Source organism: Typha latifolia, chromosome 2 (genome assembly GCF_019914945.1).
Source record: "Typha latifolia isolate L0001 chromosome 2, TyphaL0001v2, whole genome shotgun sequence".
Classification (NCBI taxonomy): domain Eukaryota; kingdom Viridiplantae; phylum Streptophyta; class Magnoliopsida; order Poales; family Typhaceae; genus Typha; species Typha latifolia.
The window spans coordinates 13,597,250-13,615,232 of NC_133087.1; the positions used below are offsets into that span (position 1 = coordinate 13,597,250).

Below are 17,983 nucleotides of genomic sequence, written 5' to 3' on the forward strand. Positions count from 1 at the left end.
TTCAAGTATAGATCTCAAACTAAAAATATTATTACTTGTCTATCTATTATTATAAGAATAGAGATTTTTACATAATTATCATTTTTAAATATATGGAAAACTATCTATCCTCCTCGATATTATAATATAAGAGGATCTCGATAAGGATTCAATTATTCTTATTTAAAATGTTCGTTACATATACGGTGTAAGGAGACAAGTCTTAGCATCACATTAAGTATGTCTACGGACTTTCACTCTGAAAAAAAGAAGAAGAAAAAGAAAAAAAGAAACACATCAAGTAATGCCATTTGTTAGAAAAGGACTTTAAAAAAAGCAAGCAGACAAAGGCCCAATTAAGGGGAGGAGAAGGCAAGAGGGGAAGTTGTGGTTGAAGGGTGGGTTGCATGGTGGGCTCTAATGGTTAGAGGAAATAGTGACATGCCCACATGCAAAGATAGAGTGGTTAGGGTTTGACACCTTTGGTACCCCTTCTCTGGCCATGCCCTCATGGATCCACAGTTTAGAAGGTTGTCTACATCAAATCCACTTGCAACATTAACTAATTATTAAGGTTTTGTATAATTAATGGTGCTTTAAAATATTTTAAATGTGTAAAAAGATTTAGAATCTTTGTATGAGTATGTGCATCAGTTTTACAAAGGTTGGTGAAAAAACTTCACTAAAGAAACATATTTTCAAGATGTGGTTCTAACCATCGAAAGAAAATAATTCTAAATACATTTTCTGGATGTCGTTCTAATCAGAAAGTTAGAAAGTTATTTTTTTTTAGCTAAGTGTTAGAAGAATGGTTAGCTAGGTATATAAAAGAATTTTAATATTATCCTAGGCCATCTCTTTTATTATTGTTTGAAACACTTTTAAAGATAACATCATAGCTTTGGGACGCATTCCATGCTGAATATATTTTTTACATATCTCATTTGCTTACGATTTTAAAGAATCTTGTTTCAAGGTTACTAAGGTCGTAAATTAATCACGGAAATCAATATATCATGGGTCTGAGCGAGCAATACCTTACAAATATAGTTGTGGGTATTGACGGACGGTCAATAAATCTATCTTGTAACTACTATATTCGATTTTAATAATCGGTTTAATTTTAGATATAATCAATAGTTTTTTACCTTCGGTTTAGGGTTTTTTTCATGTAAAAAATATTTGTATTTGCGATTGCTTCTCTCTCTATTCTATGCTTTATTTTTAATAGTGTACTATATATCCAATCTCTTAGGGTTTAAAATTTTCACTATTTAATATTAGTCCCTCTAATTGACATAGAAGACTTCAGTTAGGAACATTTTAGTTCTTATTGGTAACATTCTCTTGAGTGATAAATCTCATCTTCTATCAAATACATTACACGGCATGCAATAGGTCAAAGGGTATCAATGATGTTTAGGAAATTAGCATGAAGAGATTTATTACTCCAAAATCAAAGACACTCTGCAGAGGTTGGAATGATCATGCTGAGATCATATGATAAAATGCCACAACTCCTGTAGATAATCTTAATAAACATATTAAATCTTTGGGATAATTACACAAAAACCCTTTGAAATATTGTCCATATATCCTCTCATTTATCTTTGGTGATACATTGAGCTTCTTAATTATATACAAAATGCTTCTTTCATTAATTATCCATCGTATACTTTTATTTTAAAAAATCATGAGAACGTCACATGATTAATTTTAAACTCTCTGGGGACCATTTCACTTATATAGATAAGAAAAGAAAGAGAACAAAATTGAGAGTTAAACGATCATTTAATATTACAGATAAGTGAGAGATTTTCTATAGTTTAATGAGTCAATATGTACCAGAGAAAAAAAAAAAGGCGGGCTGGAGAATTTCCATTTATCTTTGTTGCTAGAGATTTTACATTTGCAGTGTGTAATGCCTGAAAGACCACAGCTACAAAATCAAGAGGTTTCCTTGTCACATAGAATCTCATTAATTTCAACTTTCTCTTGGGGGGTTGAACTAATCCAAAACTCCCTACCCTATACACAATGTCATGTGCAATGTTTGTTATGAGTGGTTTTGATCTCTCTCTCTCTCTTAGATCTCTTTCTCTCCATATCATTATATAGATCCTCTTTGCCCACCTATCTCTCTAACAAAGACAAGTAGAAGACAAAAAGGAGCACAGGTAAGCAAATGCAGCATGTAGCACCACTCCTCCAAGTGGGCTAATAATAATAGGCAGGAATAAACAATGATCAAGTTTCAGAGAAGCTGTTCAGGGACTTGTTCAGGAGATGGGAGGCACTGCTCCCAAGACTAAATCCCTCTCTTTCTTTTATTTAGGAAGTCTAGGTCTGGAGGAGAGGGAGGAAAAGGGGGGGGGCCTCCCATGCAAGTTCCATGTTCATATGGTCCTTGACCTAGTTATGACCCCACTAATACAAACATTGTGATTCATGCACTCTTCCCTCTTTGATTGAGAGGAAGATTTGATGTGCAAATATGTCAAAAGGTAAAATTGTAGGGATTTATCACTCAAGATTACCTAAAAAACAGTCTAAGCTTGGTTTAGTCTACTTTTGAAAATAATAACTAAAATATCTAAATTATCTCTCCGATCAAAATATTTCTGAGGCATTTTTGAGAAATGACGGGCAACGCTCAATTATAGATTAAAAAGAAAATTTACAAAGGGAGAAAAATGAGGTGAAAGAAATAGATCACACATAGATCAACCAGCTCAAGAAGAAAGACAACCAGGGTGAGAGTTTTTTCCGTTTTTTTTTATTGTTGCCATCGTGATAAGATGTTAATAATAATATAAAATATAGTTTTTTCTATTACAAATTTATATATAAAAAAAATGTAACTGGCTATATGCAAAAAGATCATATCAAGCACTCCTCTTTAACCCACCCCCCCCCCCCCTCTGAAAGAGCTGGTCCCTGTCACTGCAATGCCTACAATGCATCTAATACAACTCCAACATCAGCTCCATAGCAATAAATGACCCATAAAGAATTTAAGGACCCACTCAGCCATGCATGCATGGAGGAAAAAAAATAATGCAAGTGGAACCATAAGCAGCCCTTAAAAAGGGCAAAAGAAAGCATATACATAGAAAATGTACACTGTTGAGGTTATCTCTTCACCAAAGAACTCAAGATAGTGCTTGACACACTGTACATCACCAATGAGAAAGTAGTAAGCAGCTGAGTCACTACACTGTGGTCCTTTTTTCTTTTCTTTTTTCTTTTCCTTCATATGATCATATTTGGGTTAATTAATAGCTTCACAATTTGTAGGATTTTATGAAGGGTGGCTCCTTTAATATGATCCTTTTAGACTATTTGTATGGAATATATAACTCTTAGGTACTCAGTTATTTTCACAACTGCAAGTGTCCAACTATTAGATTCTTATAATTATTGGGCAACTGGGGGGTAGTGGAGTCATAATTTTCAGATAGGATAGACAAACAAATTGACATATGCAAGTCAAATATATGCCTAAATGTGCATGTCAATTAAGGAGACTGTAAATATTGCAAAGTGAACAAAAAAGAAGAAGAAGTAAAAGCAGTGCTACAGTCCTTTGTTTTATCCTAAGTAAATAGGGTAATTCTCATTAAAAATACACTTTATATTTGCATGTCAAGTTTTTTTCTCTTCCAATTTTGCACTTATTAAGTAGTGAACAAAAAACTAAGTATGACTATCCTTTATTGAGATGAAAAAAGAGAATAAAATAAATTCTATCATTTTTGCCTCAGAAAGACACTGACATTAATAAATAATTATTCTCTCACATATTTTTATGTAATACGTAAAATAACTATGAATTATGTCCGATAATTATGAATTATAATAGACATAACTATGAATTATAAAAGTAATAACCATAAATTATAAAACTAATAATTGTGGACTATAAAGGGTAAAAACTTAGGAACTATAAGAGTAATAATTTTGAATATATTACGTAGTTATTATTATACTTTTTTCTTTGGTTGTCGAAAGAAGAAGAGAATTTTTAATTAATATAGAATTACTTATTCATTTTAACTAGAGGTCGGAGAAGAAGAGAATTTTATATTATTAATAACATATTTAATGGAGAAAATTATATATGTAATGCTGCTAATAAATAAATTGTATAACTCTTTTTCTTCTTTTCAAATGAATTGTGGGCAATTTGTAGGGCTGTCAAAACAATCGAGCCGGCTCAAGCTCGACTCGAGCTCGGCTCGATAATGCTCGATCAAGTTCGACTCAAAAATAGGCTGAGCTGAGCTTGATCATTAAAGCTAGGCTCAAAATTAATTTCGTGCCAAGCTTGATCCCGAGCCGGCTCGATTGAGTCGGCTCGATAAGGCTCAAATATATATATATATATGAGTAATATCAAACTAATATGAACCATCAGATCAAAACTCTTTCACCCATTCAAAATTTTAGCCATTATTTTCTGACACAGTTATCTTTATTATTTGTAATTTTTTGATGCAATTATCTTTGTTACTTGTAATTTATATTTTGGTTGCCTGTAGTTTTCTAACCCATTTATCTTTATTATTTATAATTTATATTTTGATAATATTTATATCTTTATAGTTGAATTAAGTTTTATTTCAAGCTTGATTCAAGCCTAAATTAATTCAAGCTTGCTTAGGCTTAAAAATGGTTTGAAATTGATAAGACTTGAAATTGCTAATTGAGCAGCTCGTTTAAGCTCGTTTAAAAGCTCAAAATTAGCTCGAGTTCGAAATTAGTTCGGATTGAAATTATTTTAATTCAAGCTTAATCACAAAGACAGGCTCGAAATTAATTTCAATCCAAACTTGACTAGCAATTTGGAACAAAATATTAAAAAGAAAAAAAAAAGCTTATTATACAAAGAAACAAGCAGGCCTCTCGTCTAATTAAAAACAAAATGTGTATTTTGTGCAAATTTCTCCTGTAAATTTGCCCCATGAGTAAGATTTCCTACGTAGCAAAGGTAAAAGTTCAATATGTAGAAAAATATTAAGAGTAAAGTGTGATACATAAAAATGTGGTGGATATTACTTATCTGTTTAGAAATAGTTGGGTTAAATTAACTCAGATAGTTATATAAAAATTATTAAAAAGAAACAAGGAATTAGATTATAAAATCTTAAAAAATGAGCTGGTTAGTTGTTTGAAATTTTCGAAAGAAAAGTATGTGTTGGACAGTGGGAACTAAGATTTTCTATATGCATATATATTAAGGCTTTTTTTTAATGTATATTTCTCAAAAGCTTCTGAGCCTATACCCTAAACCTTTTTTATTTTGTTTTGTTTCGTTAAATATATCAAAATTTAAATGAAAGTAAACTTTCATTGATATTGATGCAAAGACTTGAGAAAGAACAAAAGCCATGCATATTCCAAAGACATGGACTTTCTCTTCCAGCCAATGTATCTTTTTATTCATCTCCCTCTTTGTAACTCATATCCCTGCCCATTTATTTCTACCATCCTCCTTCCAGTATACTGGATAAGATTTTTGTATGCCAACTAGGGCCATAAGAAGAATGTGAAACATATATACATATATGTACATGAGAACTCTTTCTTTTTAAAACTAGATGTATTAGAAATCAAGGGCTCTTCTTTTCTTGTCTTTTAGTTTGTGGCTTCCATCGTTTAACTTATTCTTTCTTTAACTTAACCTTAGGTAAGGGTAATAGATATAAATATCCATCTTAGAGAGAGATATATGCATACAGATAGTCCATAGATATAACATATTGCAGCATCTACTAGGGCAGCAAGTGGATGCATGGGTATAGATCAGATACATAGTCAGAAACATTCTGAGGCCATTAATCTATCAGAAACTTTGGGGTGTCAAAAGCTCTCAGAGACTCTAAGAAGCAATAATAAAAAAAAATTCCTTTTTTTTTTTTTAATTTTTTGCTTATTTTTTTAACACCCAATTTGAAGCATGGCATAAGGAATAGGTGCATTGCATGAGCTCTATCTGACTGCATAATTTAGGATGTCTCAAAAAGACAAGTGGGTCCAAATGAAAACTTTTCTCTGGTATGGGACTTTGTTCATTTCAGTCCATACATTATGTATTTCTTTCAGTTTGCACCTCATTTTTTCATTTTTTATATTTTTAAAATTTCTGCTCTTACTTTTATTTTATTTTTTTATTACTTGGATATGAGACCTTTCATGTTACTTTTATGATGATACTCTTAATTAATATAAATAATAATAATAAGGGTATTTTTATCCTTTACTGTTAATTTAATAAAATCTTACAGTTACCTACATTGTAGGAATAATTATTAAAAAAAATCAAGGATTTTAAAATGCATGGATTTGTGCAAAAAACTAAATATTTTGATATATATATATATATATGTAGGATTTTTTTTAAGAAGTGAAAATTTAATAATTTCTAGTTAAATCGATGCTATGAATTCTAACAAAGTTACACTCATAATGTATGGTGTTAAATGAAAAAAATATATATATCACCTACTAATTTTAATTAAGCTCTCTCTCTCTCTCTCTCACTCAGCTTGAGATGCACAAGGCCACGTGATCCCAGACAAGGGATCACGTGCCATGTCAGCTCCAAAAATACCTGATACTTATCCATTCATATTAATTTTCCTTACGTACCCAAGTAGCCAATAAATTCTTTTTTATAAATAATAAAAAAATGTAATAAATCAACTTCATGCTATTTTCTCCAAATGATTAGATAGCAACAATAAATGGTGTAGAACTTAGGCTATTCACTGTTATGAGGGCCCATTCCCACAAAATAATGATTAAAAAAAAATTACAAAGAGATTAAAAGAGATTTACTACAAATAATTACTCTTTTTCCGTATTAAATTCTTAAATTAGGATATAATTTCACTGCTTAGTTTTGACCTAATCCTGCGTCACTTTAGGAATGTCAACCTATCAGAGCGGGCGAGGGGGGGAGTTTTTGGTGGCTCCCACTTGACGCAGGAGATAACTCTATCATTGTCCAGCTTGGAGATCTTAGACAATCCCACGTGGCAGTCATGTCAGGTGGGCCCCGTTCCTCCCATACGGACAGCTGTCATCCTCTCATTTACTTCCCCCCCTCCTCATCGCAAGGTTAAGTCTCCTTATTAGTATATAGGAATAGAGTTCAAACTCATCGTAGTATCTCTCCTTCAGAGACCAACTCCAAGCATCCCAAGTTGTGTTCTTGGATCATAGCTAGGATTCAAAGATGTCACAGTATATGAAATCTAATTCCTCTGCTTTAGAGAGACAACGAGCTAATCTCAATTGGAGACGACGACAACAACAACAACAACTGTTTGCTGATCATGCCACTGAGAGGCTCTCTCCTTCCTCCTCGCTGCTTCCCGACGTGATCGACGGCAAGAACGGCCGGAGTCGCAACGAGGTCCATGAACAGATCCACAAGCTTAGCGATGGATGGTCAGATTTCGCTACTGCCCATTACCCAAATGTTACTCCTGCCAATGCTGAAGAGAAGAGTGTTAAAGAGACCAGTAAGTGTAGCTCAAAGAAGAGGAAGTCTGAGAATTGTGCCAATCCAAAGGTATGGGCATCAATAGTAGTAGTAAAAGTACAAGAAAACGAATTACTTCACATGAATGAGTCTGAGCTGTTTCAAACTTACTTTCTCCAAACAGGTTGGTGCTAACAATGCAGCAGAGCTCAGTGGCAGCTCTAAGAGAGTGAAGGAAGACAGCAATGCAGGGGAGACCTCAAAGGAGCACACCAAGGCATCTGGGTCATCGGCGGCGGTGCCGACACCGAAGACCGACTACATCCATGTCAGAGCTCGCAGAGGCCAGGCCACAGATAGCCATAGCTTAGCTGAAAGAGTACGTGTGGAATTCTACTGCGTGTCAGTCTAATTCTCTCTTTCAATCTCTCTTTTTAACTTTTTTTTGTATTGATGTAGGTGAGAAGAGAGAGGATTAGTGAGAGGATGAGGTACTTGCAAGATCTGGTACCTGGATGCGATAAGATCACTGGGAAAGCAGGGATGCTTGATGAGATCATTAACTATGTTCAGTCTCTGCAAAGACAAGTTGAGGTAGTGATCACCACTACTTTCTCTCTTTTACTTTCAAGCATTCATGATTTGTTATAGTAGAGCACTAAAGGATCTTTTCTTCTCTTGTGACCTTAAACAGTTCTTATCAATGAAAATTGCTGCTATGAATCCAAGGCTAGACTTGAACATAGACAACTTCTTCAGTGAAGAGGTGATTCTCTCTCTCTCTCTCTCTCTCTCTCTGTGGTGGGGTCCAAGGTGGTCCTTAGTTTTCAGGACATATCACAAATAGTGGCTACTATGGTGACAAGTCCCATTTCCCCTGTCATCATACATTCAATGCACCCATGTACAGTGACATCTAACCTTAAGGGGTCTACTTTGGTTGCCAACTTTCAGAAGCACTTTTAAGAGAAAAGCCTTTTTGGTTTTAGTCTTAGTTTCTGTAAAACAAATTGTAGAACTTTGCTTTAGTTCTTTGGTAGCATAAAGATGTTAGATGCAACTTCAAGCACAATGTACTGAAACACCCTGTGATCTTGGTGCAGATAAATCTTGCTTGCAACTCTGGCTGCCTTTCAATTCCAGGAATTGATATGCTAGCCCAGCAGGTGAATCAAGCTTATCCTCAGTTCAACTCCTTGGACATGGTCATTGACACCCAAGAGCTGGCCCTACAAAGAGCAATCTCTGATACATTCTTGGATTCTTGTATCAGTGTAAGTACCCACACACCATTCTTGAAAAGTACCACTGGGAATTAAACAGGACTGGAGTAACCAATGTAATAGTTTTCATCTTTTTGTGTACATTTTTCAGGTGAATGACTCATCCAGTTGGGGCATTGGCTTGCACAATCTCTATGGCATGGAACTCCAAGCCAAGGGGGCTGCTGCCTTGCCACTCCAACCATTACAAGGTGCAGGGAACTTCTTCCCTAACAATCTCAAGATGGAGATGTGAGAATAAAAATTTTATTAAAAAAAAAAAACTCAAAAATGCTAAGGTTGAATATTCTTTCCAAGTGCAGAGGGTCCTCATATCCATATTCTTCAAGCAGCAGTAGTAGCAGTAGGAGTGACAAGTCTGTACAATGTTGACCATTTTCCTTTCTTGATTATATTTGTAACAAACAGAATGTGCCAGCATTCGAGTTTCGACGATATGTTAGCTACAAATTTACAAGAGTTCTTATGGTAGTAAAATACATTTGCTCTATTAACTATGTCATATTTGATAATTAACAATTATCATCATACTAAACAGATAAAACTACAACATGCTTTACTGACACTTCCAGGTGTACAGTAGAAAAAATAATGCTCTGCTAAACTTTGATTTGTACCAGGGAATGAAAAGAAAAGGCAGCCAATGACAAGTTGAAAAATAGATCAGGGGACAACATCTTCATTGAACTTATCATGAACAAAATGACAATCTAATTCAATGCATCGGTATGTTCCATTATGGTACATAAGCTATAGCTTTCTACTTATTAATATAAGCTATTTGACAAATGCCATAATTAAACTATGTTCATATAAAAATAAAAATTGAGAATTTTGTGGAGAATTTATCAACAAAGTGGATCCTGTACTTAGCAATGGAAAGGATCCTTCAATATAAAGGTAACTGCATATTAGCAACAGATACATATTTCAGCAGCATATGTGATAATAAAGTTGTGAGAGCCCTATATCGTCAATGTACTTCAGTAAGTGTTACATAAACTATTGAAATAATTACACTGTTAGCGACAAGCATTAAAGATGTTTCAGACACATTTCAGCACAATCTTGCAACCTTAGCTTCACTGGAGAAACTAAGTGTAGTTTTCTAAAGAGCAATCTTATAGCATCACACAATTTCAAGCATCTTCATGTCCTAAATCTTCATTTTTCTGTCATTTATAAAGGAATTCCGACCTTAGCGTTAACAGATTATCGATATTAAGAATGATGAATGTGATAAACTTCACACTATCATTATATCACTAGAGATATATATGGAATTGCAAAAAGACCAGCTAGTAACTTGTGAATCAAGAAAGCATAAAAGAAATTCCAACAGTTGGATTTGATGAAATATTGAACTCCAAGCAGGCATATTGCAACAGATGATGCAGAAGACTTATAAAGACAGATATCAATAGATCTTAACAGCTACTTTGCTTCATATCACACTCAAAGTTCGGTAACCTAACAATAGAGCAACTAGGACGAAAATATTATTCCATGGGTACTTAGCAAGGCAGTTTTCCTTGAATGAATGCTTCCTTTTAAGTCAAAAGGACTGCCGACTTGTAGCAACTTGAAAATACCAACTTGCCATAGAAGTTAGGAGAATCAGATGCAAACCTGGTACGTGGAGATGCTAGTAGTATAAATCTTTATATATAACACAGGAAGATGAATTCTATCTGACTCCTCCAACAATTCCTGTTCTGCTATCTTCTAACCCTTAACAACTGAAGAGTCATCAGAACACCCATGTCTAACAAAACAGGAAGACAGCAATCAGCTCGCTCCTGGTTCTCAAATCTAGCAGTCTCTTCACATCCTCCTTTCTCAAGACCGTGGTCACTGATCCGCACCTCACAAAGAGCACCATCGAAACATCCAAACCCACCTCACTCCCAACCTATAACTCAAACAAAAGCTCCATCACAGTCTAGATCCACATCAACCACACAGCCAAAAGAAACCACTCGGGTGCCTGTTAAAAATGCACCATCATCGCCATCACCTTCACCATCACCATCACCATCACCATCACCATCACCATCACCATCACCATCACCACTGCACACTTCACCAAAAACACAATCAAAAACTCTAACCTCATCTCAGTCCCCATCTACAACTCAAGCAAAAGCCTTGTCACCATCTAGATCCTCATTAACCACACAGCCAAATGTAACTACTCAGAAACCTTCTCAAATTGCAGGATCATCTCCGTTGGCATCACGGCATCCGTCATCGGCACCATCACCTTCACCTTCATCATTGTCATCGCCAACATCATCACCATCACCATCATCAAGGAGACCATCTCGACCGCAGTCACCGGCACAGACAACCCGGGAACAGCCATCCCCACCTCTGAGAAAACTATCTAAGCCGTCCAAGCCCTCCCCGACGAGAACTCCGGTAACCTCTAGATCTCCATCTCCAATTCAAAGTACTATGAACCCACAACAAGCAGGAACCCAAGTGCCTCAGATCCTACCACAACCCAACCAACTAGCCTCGGAACCTGAATCAACCACCAAGAAGCCAACTGAGCAGAAGCATGAATATGAATGGTTTCCTCTATTAGAGTCCCCACCTCAAGTAGTAACTTCGCAACCCCAAGACCAAGAACAACGCTTACTCCAAAAAGCCACTCAGCCAACTGTAGGAGAAAACCAGTCTAATGTGGATTTAGAGCCTAAACAGGTACCAAGCCAAGACCTCATATCTGAGAGAAAATCCGAGGAAGGGAAACCCATAGAAGAAGATCCAGGATCAAAAATAAAACTCTCCCAACTCCCTGAAAGTAAAGAACCACAAAAAGATACAGAACCAAAAGACCTCATATCTGAGAGAAAATCTGAGGAAGGGAAACCCATAGAGGAAGATCCAGGCTCAAAGCAAGACATAAAACTCCCCCAACTCCCTGAAAATAAAGAACCACAAAAAGATACAGAACCAAAAGACCTCATATCTGAGAGAAAATCTGAGGAAGGGAAACCCATAGAGGAAGATCCAGGCTCAAAGCAAGACATAAAACTCCCCCAACTCCCTGAAAATAAAGAACCACAAAAAGATACAGAACCAAAAGAAAATCTACACCCATCCCAACCTCCAAAAATCGAAAAAAATCATGAAACAGATGCAGAACTGGATGAAGACATAAAACATTTGATTGTCCTGCAAGCAGAAGAAAAACCTCAAGAAACTAAAGGGCAGCAACCAAAATCAGACATGGTTGTAAAGCATGAGATCAACACAAGTAACCGAGAATCAGAAAAAATGTCTGAAGATGATCAAAAGGAAATGAAGAAAGCAGCAGCAGAAATACAAGAAGCAGGGAAACTGACAACCATACCTAGTGAGGAAATAAAGGAAAATATAGAACAGGAGTTACCTTTAGCTGATCATAATTCCAAGCCAAGCAGACTTCATCAATATGAGAGTGAACACAGTACAGAACTTCTGAACCCACAGAAGCATATACAAGAGAAAAGCTCAAAAGGAATGAAGAGCACCAGTATGGAAGCTTCCAGTTCAATGAGGGCATCGTCTTATCATAGTGAACAGGCAAGTTTTCAAAAAGAGATCAAGGAAAGCATTTCCAGACTGATCAGTAAACTGAATATTGAACAGTCAGATCAGCTGGGAAGCAAGCAACCAACAAGCATCATAACCTTAGCTGGTAAAAACAAAGGGGCATCCATGTTTATAAGTCATGAGACTAAAAACAAAGAAAACTTTATTCCAGTTCACCAAGGCTACAGAGTTGATGAGAACAAAGGTGGGGAAACAAATGGGAATGAAGAGAGCCAGAAAGAGAGGCTGAACCTGATAACTGATGAAAATGCAGTTACTACAAGCATCAATAGCAATGTGCAAAGCATCAACAACTCACTACTACATGAGGGTTCTTGTATCCAAGGAGATCCAGGTGTTCACTTGATGCTCTCCAGAAAACCAGGAAACAAGATTCAGCTTGAAGGAGGCAATAAGTCGATTGAATCTCTCAAGAGTGTCATTAGCATAACACCACCTCAGAATTTTACATACAAGCCAAATGTCAGGAAATGCATAAGAAAACTACCCTTGGAATCTACTGAAAGCATTGAGGAGACCCCGCCAAATTTGCAGAACCACAGGTGCTATTACAGGTCTGAAGATTCAGGAAAAGGGAAGGCCAATCGGTGGCACCCAAATATCTAATAGAAGTATGACTAATTACTATGAAAATATCAGCAGAGCATGAAGAAGTTTACATATGAGTTAATGTTGTACATTCATCATATCTATGTATCATGAAAGGGGAAAAAGATTTATAAAATAGTCAGACATACCATAAATGTAGTCTGCTTTATGCCAGAGGCCTATATTGATGCAAATATATACTTATGGTTTATGTACATTGTATTTGCAGTTCACATATTGTAATTAAGCAAAAATGTATGCCATTTATCACTAAAAATAATGCATAAAAGTTTTGTCCAGCAGCAGGAAACAGAAAATAAGGTGACCTTGCTTTTAAAGTATCATATGCTAAACAACCTCTACTGTTAATCACCAAACAGAAATATAACTAATACTTGGTGGCTGATTCTGAATAGCAACAAACGCTGTCAAATAGTGCAATAAGCATGTACAGCATCAAATTGCAAAGAATATGTATCGAGCAAATAGACAAATATCTATGTGCATTCACCATTCATTCACATGCTGGCTTAGTGTCAAAGCTGGTTAAGCAAATTGCAAATGCCTGAAATGCAGATAACGGATATCTATAGTCCATTGTAAATATGTCTTTCCCTATTTTACCAAACTGGAGAATTACTTTCTCTTGCTCTTCTAGAGAGATCTGGTGTGAAGGATCCACAGCTGCAACAAGCTGAAAGTTTTTGACAGAAGCTACAGTTACTCGCCCTCGAAAGTTCAGGCACCAGCACTGCAGCTGCTCGTGCCACCTAGGGGCTTTATTCTTCAAAATTAGTGCCTCCCCACTGGTAGGAAGATGTGCAGGTGGCTCAGAGGTAAGACTCATAGATGTAAATTCTGTAACTGGCTCCTTTTCCTTCGCCACTGATAAGCTGGAGAATTGTTCATCTAGTGAGTGAATGAAGCCCGTAGGTGTTGGAGCTGTCCCGCCTTCCTGAATAGCCAAGACTGGAACATAATGCATGGTACACTGCATTTTCCTAGGTCCTCTAGTTCGGAGAACATTGAGTTCATAAGAGATGGTGGAAATGTTGTAATTCCCCACTGGTACTCTTGGGGTCACTTGCTTGGGATGGATCCTTCGGCGTGGACGGTTGTCTGACATTACAACAGCATCACAAGGAGGCTGGCTATCAAAGATGGTGAACTTGCAGCCCAGAAAATTTGACCTGATCAGATTCAAAAAAAATTCAGGGAGTCGGAATAGAAATTATATCAGCCATAAAAGAACAATGAAAACCACTTGCCTCAATTTTCCAATGTAGGCACTGCTAGCACGAGAGAAATCATCAGATGCCAGTGAGATTACAAAATCTGTGCTTGTTGCACGTCTGACCTTCCGAGCTGCTAGTAAAAGCTTGTCATTCTCACCCTGCACTGCTGCAATTTTAGAATTACTATTAACATCAGTACTTCATTACTTAGATATTTAGACACCATTGTGGTTCCAATGGACACAGTAAGAGAGATAACTTCCTTGCAAAATATTGAACCCTCAGCCTTCTGAATGGAATTTAATGAGGTCTTATTTAGGGTATAAGCCTACATCCAGGTTTGTAACTCCCACTTATCGGTTATTTGAATCAAGCAGATAAATAGTGCTAACCGACATTGTGCAATGGTGTGTGGTATGCGAATCCAAGATACCTAGCACTTCTTACCAAGGCTCGAAAAATCGGGATTGGGATCGAGATTGGCCTTCCGAAAAAACAATGCGTATTGGTCGAATTGGCCGTATCGGTCAGATCGGCCGTATCGGTCGCCCAAATCGAATCGGACTATTTTTAATTACATAAAACTCTGAATATTATTTTAAAATATAGGAAAATCTCTAAAAATTTAGAAAACTTGACCAAAAAAATAAGAAAATAATGATTGTTCACATAACCTAAAATTTGAATAAAAATACTAACTTACTTAAAAGTCAAAACTTTAATGAACTTGATTCTCGTAAATTCCTATGGTCATTGTCATCATAATCATTATAAATTTATAAATAATAATATCTAGGGTCAAGTGCTCCAAAAAGTGATTGCATCATATCATTCGTATAAAATGGATCTGATTATTTCTGAGGAGGATAATAATCAATATGTGAATTTTGTGTCTAAAGATATTGAGGAGGATACTGACTCGGAGCTAAATCTCTCGTTAGAAAGAGTGAGAGAATGAGAAAAGAGTGAAAGAGAAAGAGATTTCTAGCTTAGAGTCATCAATAATTGATGTCCCCAGGCTGGATCCAAGTTAGATCCATAATGGATCTAGCCTGGTATAATCAAAACCAGCCGATCCAACAAACCTTGCTTCTTGCGTAATAATTTTCATACTAAAACATATTTCCTATATATGCTTGATCGTCCTACAATCTACCAACATCATTGCCAATTTGTTGGTCATGATTTGGCTAGAGGCAAAAAAAGAAAAAAAGCAATGCAGGGAAAAAAGAGTACGAAAAGGTATGAATAACTTACTGTTGTAATGCATTCTATGATGCTCAAAAGCACGTAACATTTTCTGAGGAATAATGTTTCCAGAAAACCTAATTCAATAATCAGATTCTCAATGTGCATGATGGTGTATATTGTTATAGGCTTCTATGAGTAAAATAAGCATTATTCCAATATAAATGGATGCTAATGAAACAAACAATAGAGACCATATACTACAAGCACCAAAACAAGCAAGGTCTTACATGGGCTCATTCCTAGATACAGGCAATATGTTGATGTTGCCCGCTCCCTCCTTATAAAGCACTGAATCGGATTACCACGAAGTCCGGGCTACATCAATTGAAGAGAAAATGGTGGATTTTTTTAAGAGAGACAACTAGATAAGAATTGATAAATGCATCATTAACTCAACTATAAAGGGGAAGAGCGACCTGCTTGAGGGAGATGGGAAAAGTGATCCGACCACATTCCTCAGGTGTCTTCACCACCTCCTTGGTGATGTTCCGCCATGACCTACATACTGCTGCACAGGCCACCACATGCCTTCTTGCAGGCCATGACACCTCACTGGCCTCCACCCTCTGTATGACATCTAACAGCAGCTCAGACGGGAGATTTGCCCACCTCCCACGGTGCTTCTCCTGCTCCTGTTGCTGGTGACACAAATGCTGGGATCCTCCACGGTGGAGCCTGGCCCTCCCTTCTCCAACACCACTCCCTCTCCTCGACATGCTACCAATCCCATCTCTCATCTCCTTCAGCTCCCTAACAATGCTCTTAAACGACATCCTCACTTCCTCTCGTCCACCTCAATCAGTATGTAGAAAAAAAGGTTCCTAGTATGAAAAACCTATCCTTAGCTACTTCATTTTCCTCCTTTTCATAAATCGACAGCAGGTTTGCTCATTAATGACCCGCTACTTCAAAGGCAACAACAGCTCAGGTATCTCTGGAAATATCAAAAATTAGAAGTGAGTGGTTAACAAAAATAATTAATTTCTTTCAATGTTGCCAATCTCTATTCACTAGAATCAGATTTGTCCCCGAAATACAACAGAAAGTAGGAACAGCCTTATAAAATTGAAGAAAGTCCATACCTTTACTCTGAAATTTTTCTCTCTGAAGCGATGCAGGAGGTTCGAACTACTCTTGAGAAAGGATATAGGTCAACAGAAAGAATGGCTTGAATCCCAAAGGGAGCAAACTCTTTCTTCCTTCTCCCTCAATTTATCCTCTCTATTCCACTCAGATCGAGAAAATTCAAAAGAACCCACATATTCAAAGCAATCAAAGATATCAACTTTACCATAATCCCAATAGGATAAGAGGAAAAGGGGACAAATCTGTCTCCTTTTCTATGCAAACAAAGCAATGGCGAAGGAGAAGAAGAAAAAAAATCCCTCGAGAAATAGAAATCGCCTAAAGAGGAGCTTGGAATCCTTGGATCAAAAAAGAAAAAGCTTCGATTTTTCTACCGTGGGTGAAAAAAAAAAACTCTCTCCTTTCGCCTTAATAACGAATGGGTTCCTTCCCATCTCCCTCCTCCTCCCATTTCCATCAAAACCTCCACTGCCTTCTCGACTCTCGCCCTTTCCGGATCCGAGAAAGAACCCACATGCCTTCCCAAATAAGAGTTTAAATCATAGTATATATCTCTCAGTTTTTTTTTTTTTTTGAGTAAATGAGCTAGTATTAGCTATTGTCTCAGATGGGGAACTTCCCATCTCAACCAAAACGTACAGGACCGGAGGTATTGGTTCACCCGCTCAGATTATTCCGGCCTGGGTTGCACCCAATCCCCTATGCGCTGCCCAATCAACAGGCCTATTACATGTCCTACATACATGAGCTACAATGCACACCGCCAACCCATCCATCTGGGCTTTATAATCACGTATTATACTTTGGATCTGCCATGGGCATGGGCTATCCTCTCTCAAGATCTTCACCAGCAACTTTGAGTACGACTCCACCTCCAGCGGCTGCTCCGCCCGTAGTAAGCTCGGCCCAATTCTCATTGCCCATGCCTCCGCGTGTAAGAGTGACACTGCCGAAGTGGGTTCCCACCTGGCCATCACTAGCCTACCCATATCGTCTCGGATGACAGTCCCAGCACATGCTTGACAAGCCCCCATGCGGAAGGCCCCATCAGTATTTAGCTTCACTCGTCCTTCCCGTGGTTTGCACCACTCGACCACCTCTTATGTTCCTCTCTCTGTTCTGCTGATCGTGGCCAAGGCATACTCCTCAGCAATGTAATGGCTCCGTCTTGCCACTGCGCATGCCGCCTCCAAGCTCTCACCGAAGGCAGCTCAGTTGCGTTGCTTCCAGATGCCCCAGCAGGTAATTGCTACTAAGGCTCTAATATAGTCATCGCTCATCGAGCTTCTTCCCTATGCCATGGTGATCCATTTCGAGCTCACGGGAGCACCTAGCTCCGCAAAGTCCGATTGCACCTTACCTAACATGGTCCATACTTCTTTGTTGTATCGACATGTATAGAACAGGTGTTCAATGGTCTCCGTGAACAACCCGCATAGGCAGCACCTGTCGTCCCCTCCTAATTGAAT

The 17,983-nt window shown here is 37.3% G+C and overlaps 3 protein-coding genes across 4 annotated transcripts; 2 read left to right on the forward strand and 1 right to left on the reverse strand.

The window, feature by feature from the left end:
• Positions 1-7,131: 7,131 nt before the first annotated feature.
• Positions 7,132-9,241, forward strand: LOC140781642 (basic helix-loop-helix protein 79-like). The gene is made up of 6 exons (XM_073127717.1): positions 7,132-7,558; positions 7,653-7,847; positions 7,928-8,062; positions 8,163-8,234; positions 8,572-8,742; positions 8,843-9,241. The coding sequence occupies exons 1-6, from the start codon at positions 7,220-7,222 to the stop codon at positions 8,984-8,986; spliced, it is 1,056 nt and encodes a 351-aa protein (XP_072983818.1). The 5' UTR covers positions 7,132-7,219; the 3' UTR covers positions 8,987-9,241.
• A 937-nt stretch (positions 9,242-10,178) lies between these two features.
• Positions 10,179-13,153, forward strand: LOC140781640 (uncharacterized). Its single transcript, XM_073127714.1, has one exon. It carries the CDS (start codon positions 10,513-10,515, stop codon positions 12,958-12,960), a length of 2,448 nt encoding a protein of 815 aa, XP_072983815.1. The 5' UTR covers positions 10,179-10,512; the 3' UTR covers positions 12,961-13,153.
• A 222-nt stretch (positions 13,154-13,375) lies between these two features.
• Positions 13,376-17,139, reverse strand: LOC140781641 (tubby-like F-box protein 5). 2 transcript variants are annotated; one of them, XM_073127715.1, is made up of 5 exons: positions 16,511-17,139; positions 15,845-16,362; positions 15,656-15,743; positions 14,211-14,343; positions 13,376-14,132 (listed from the first exon to the last, which is right to left on the reverse strand). In XM_073127715.1, exons 2-5 carry the CDS (start codon positions 16,199-16,201, stop codon positions 13,457-13,459), a joined length of 1,254 nt encoding a protein of 417 aa, XP_072983816.1. In that variant the 5' UTR covers positions 16,202-16,362; positions 16,511-17,139; the 3' UTR covers positions 13,376-13,456. The 2 variants fall into 2 exon arrangements, with proteins under 2 accessions (XP_072983816.1, XP_072983817.1); XM_073127716.1 differs by having other exon boundaries at positions 14,211-14,340; positions 16,511-17,136.
• Between the last annotated feature and the right edge of the window lie 844 nt (positions 17,140-17,983).

Bases quoted from the DNA above. Each gene is read 5' to 3' on its own strand.
- LOC140781642 (XM_073127717.1), top strand. From the start codon at position 7,220: ATGTCACAGTATATGAAATCTAATTCCTCTGCTTTAGAGAGACAACGA. The intron at 7,848-7,927 runs GTACGTGTGGAA...GTATTGATGTAG, and splicing joins GCCATAGCTTAGCTGAAAGA to GTGAGAAGAGAGAGGATTAG. The intron at 8,235-8,571 runs GTGATTCTCTCT...ATCTTGGTGCAG, and splicing joins ACAACTTCTTCAGTGAAGAG to ATAAATCTTGCTTGCAACTC.
- LOC140781640 (XM_073127714.1), top strand. From the start codon at position 10,513: ATGTCTAACAAAACAGGAAGACAGCAATCAGCTCGCTCCTGGTTCTCA.
- LOC140781641 (XM_073127715.1), bottom strand. From the start codon at position 16,201: ATGTCGTTTAAGAGCATTGTTAGGGAGCTGAAGGAGATGAGAGATGGG. The intron at 15,744-15,844 runs GTCGCTCTTCCC...CAATTGATGTAG, and splicing joins TTCCCATCTCCCTCAAGCAG to CCCGGACTTCGTGGTAATCC. The intron at 14,133-14,210 runs GCAAGTGGTTTT...GAATCTGATCAG, and splicing joins GCCTACATTGGAAAATTGAG to GTCAAATTTTCTGGGCTGCA.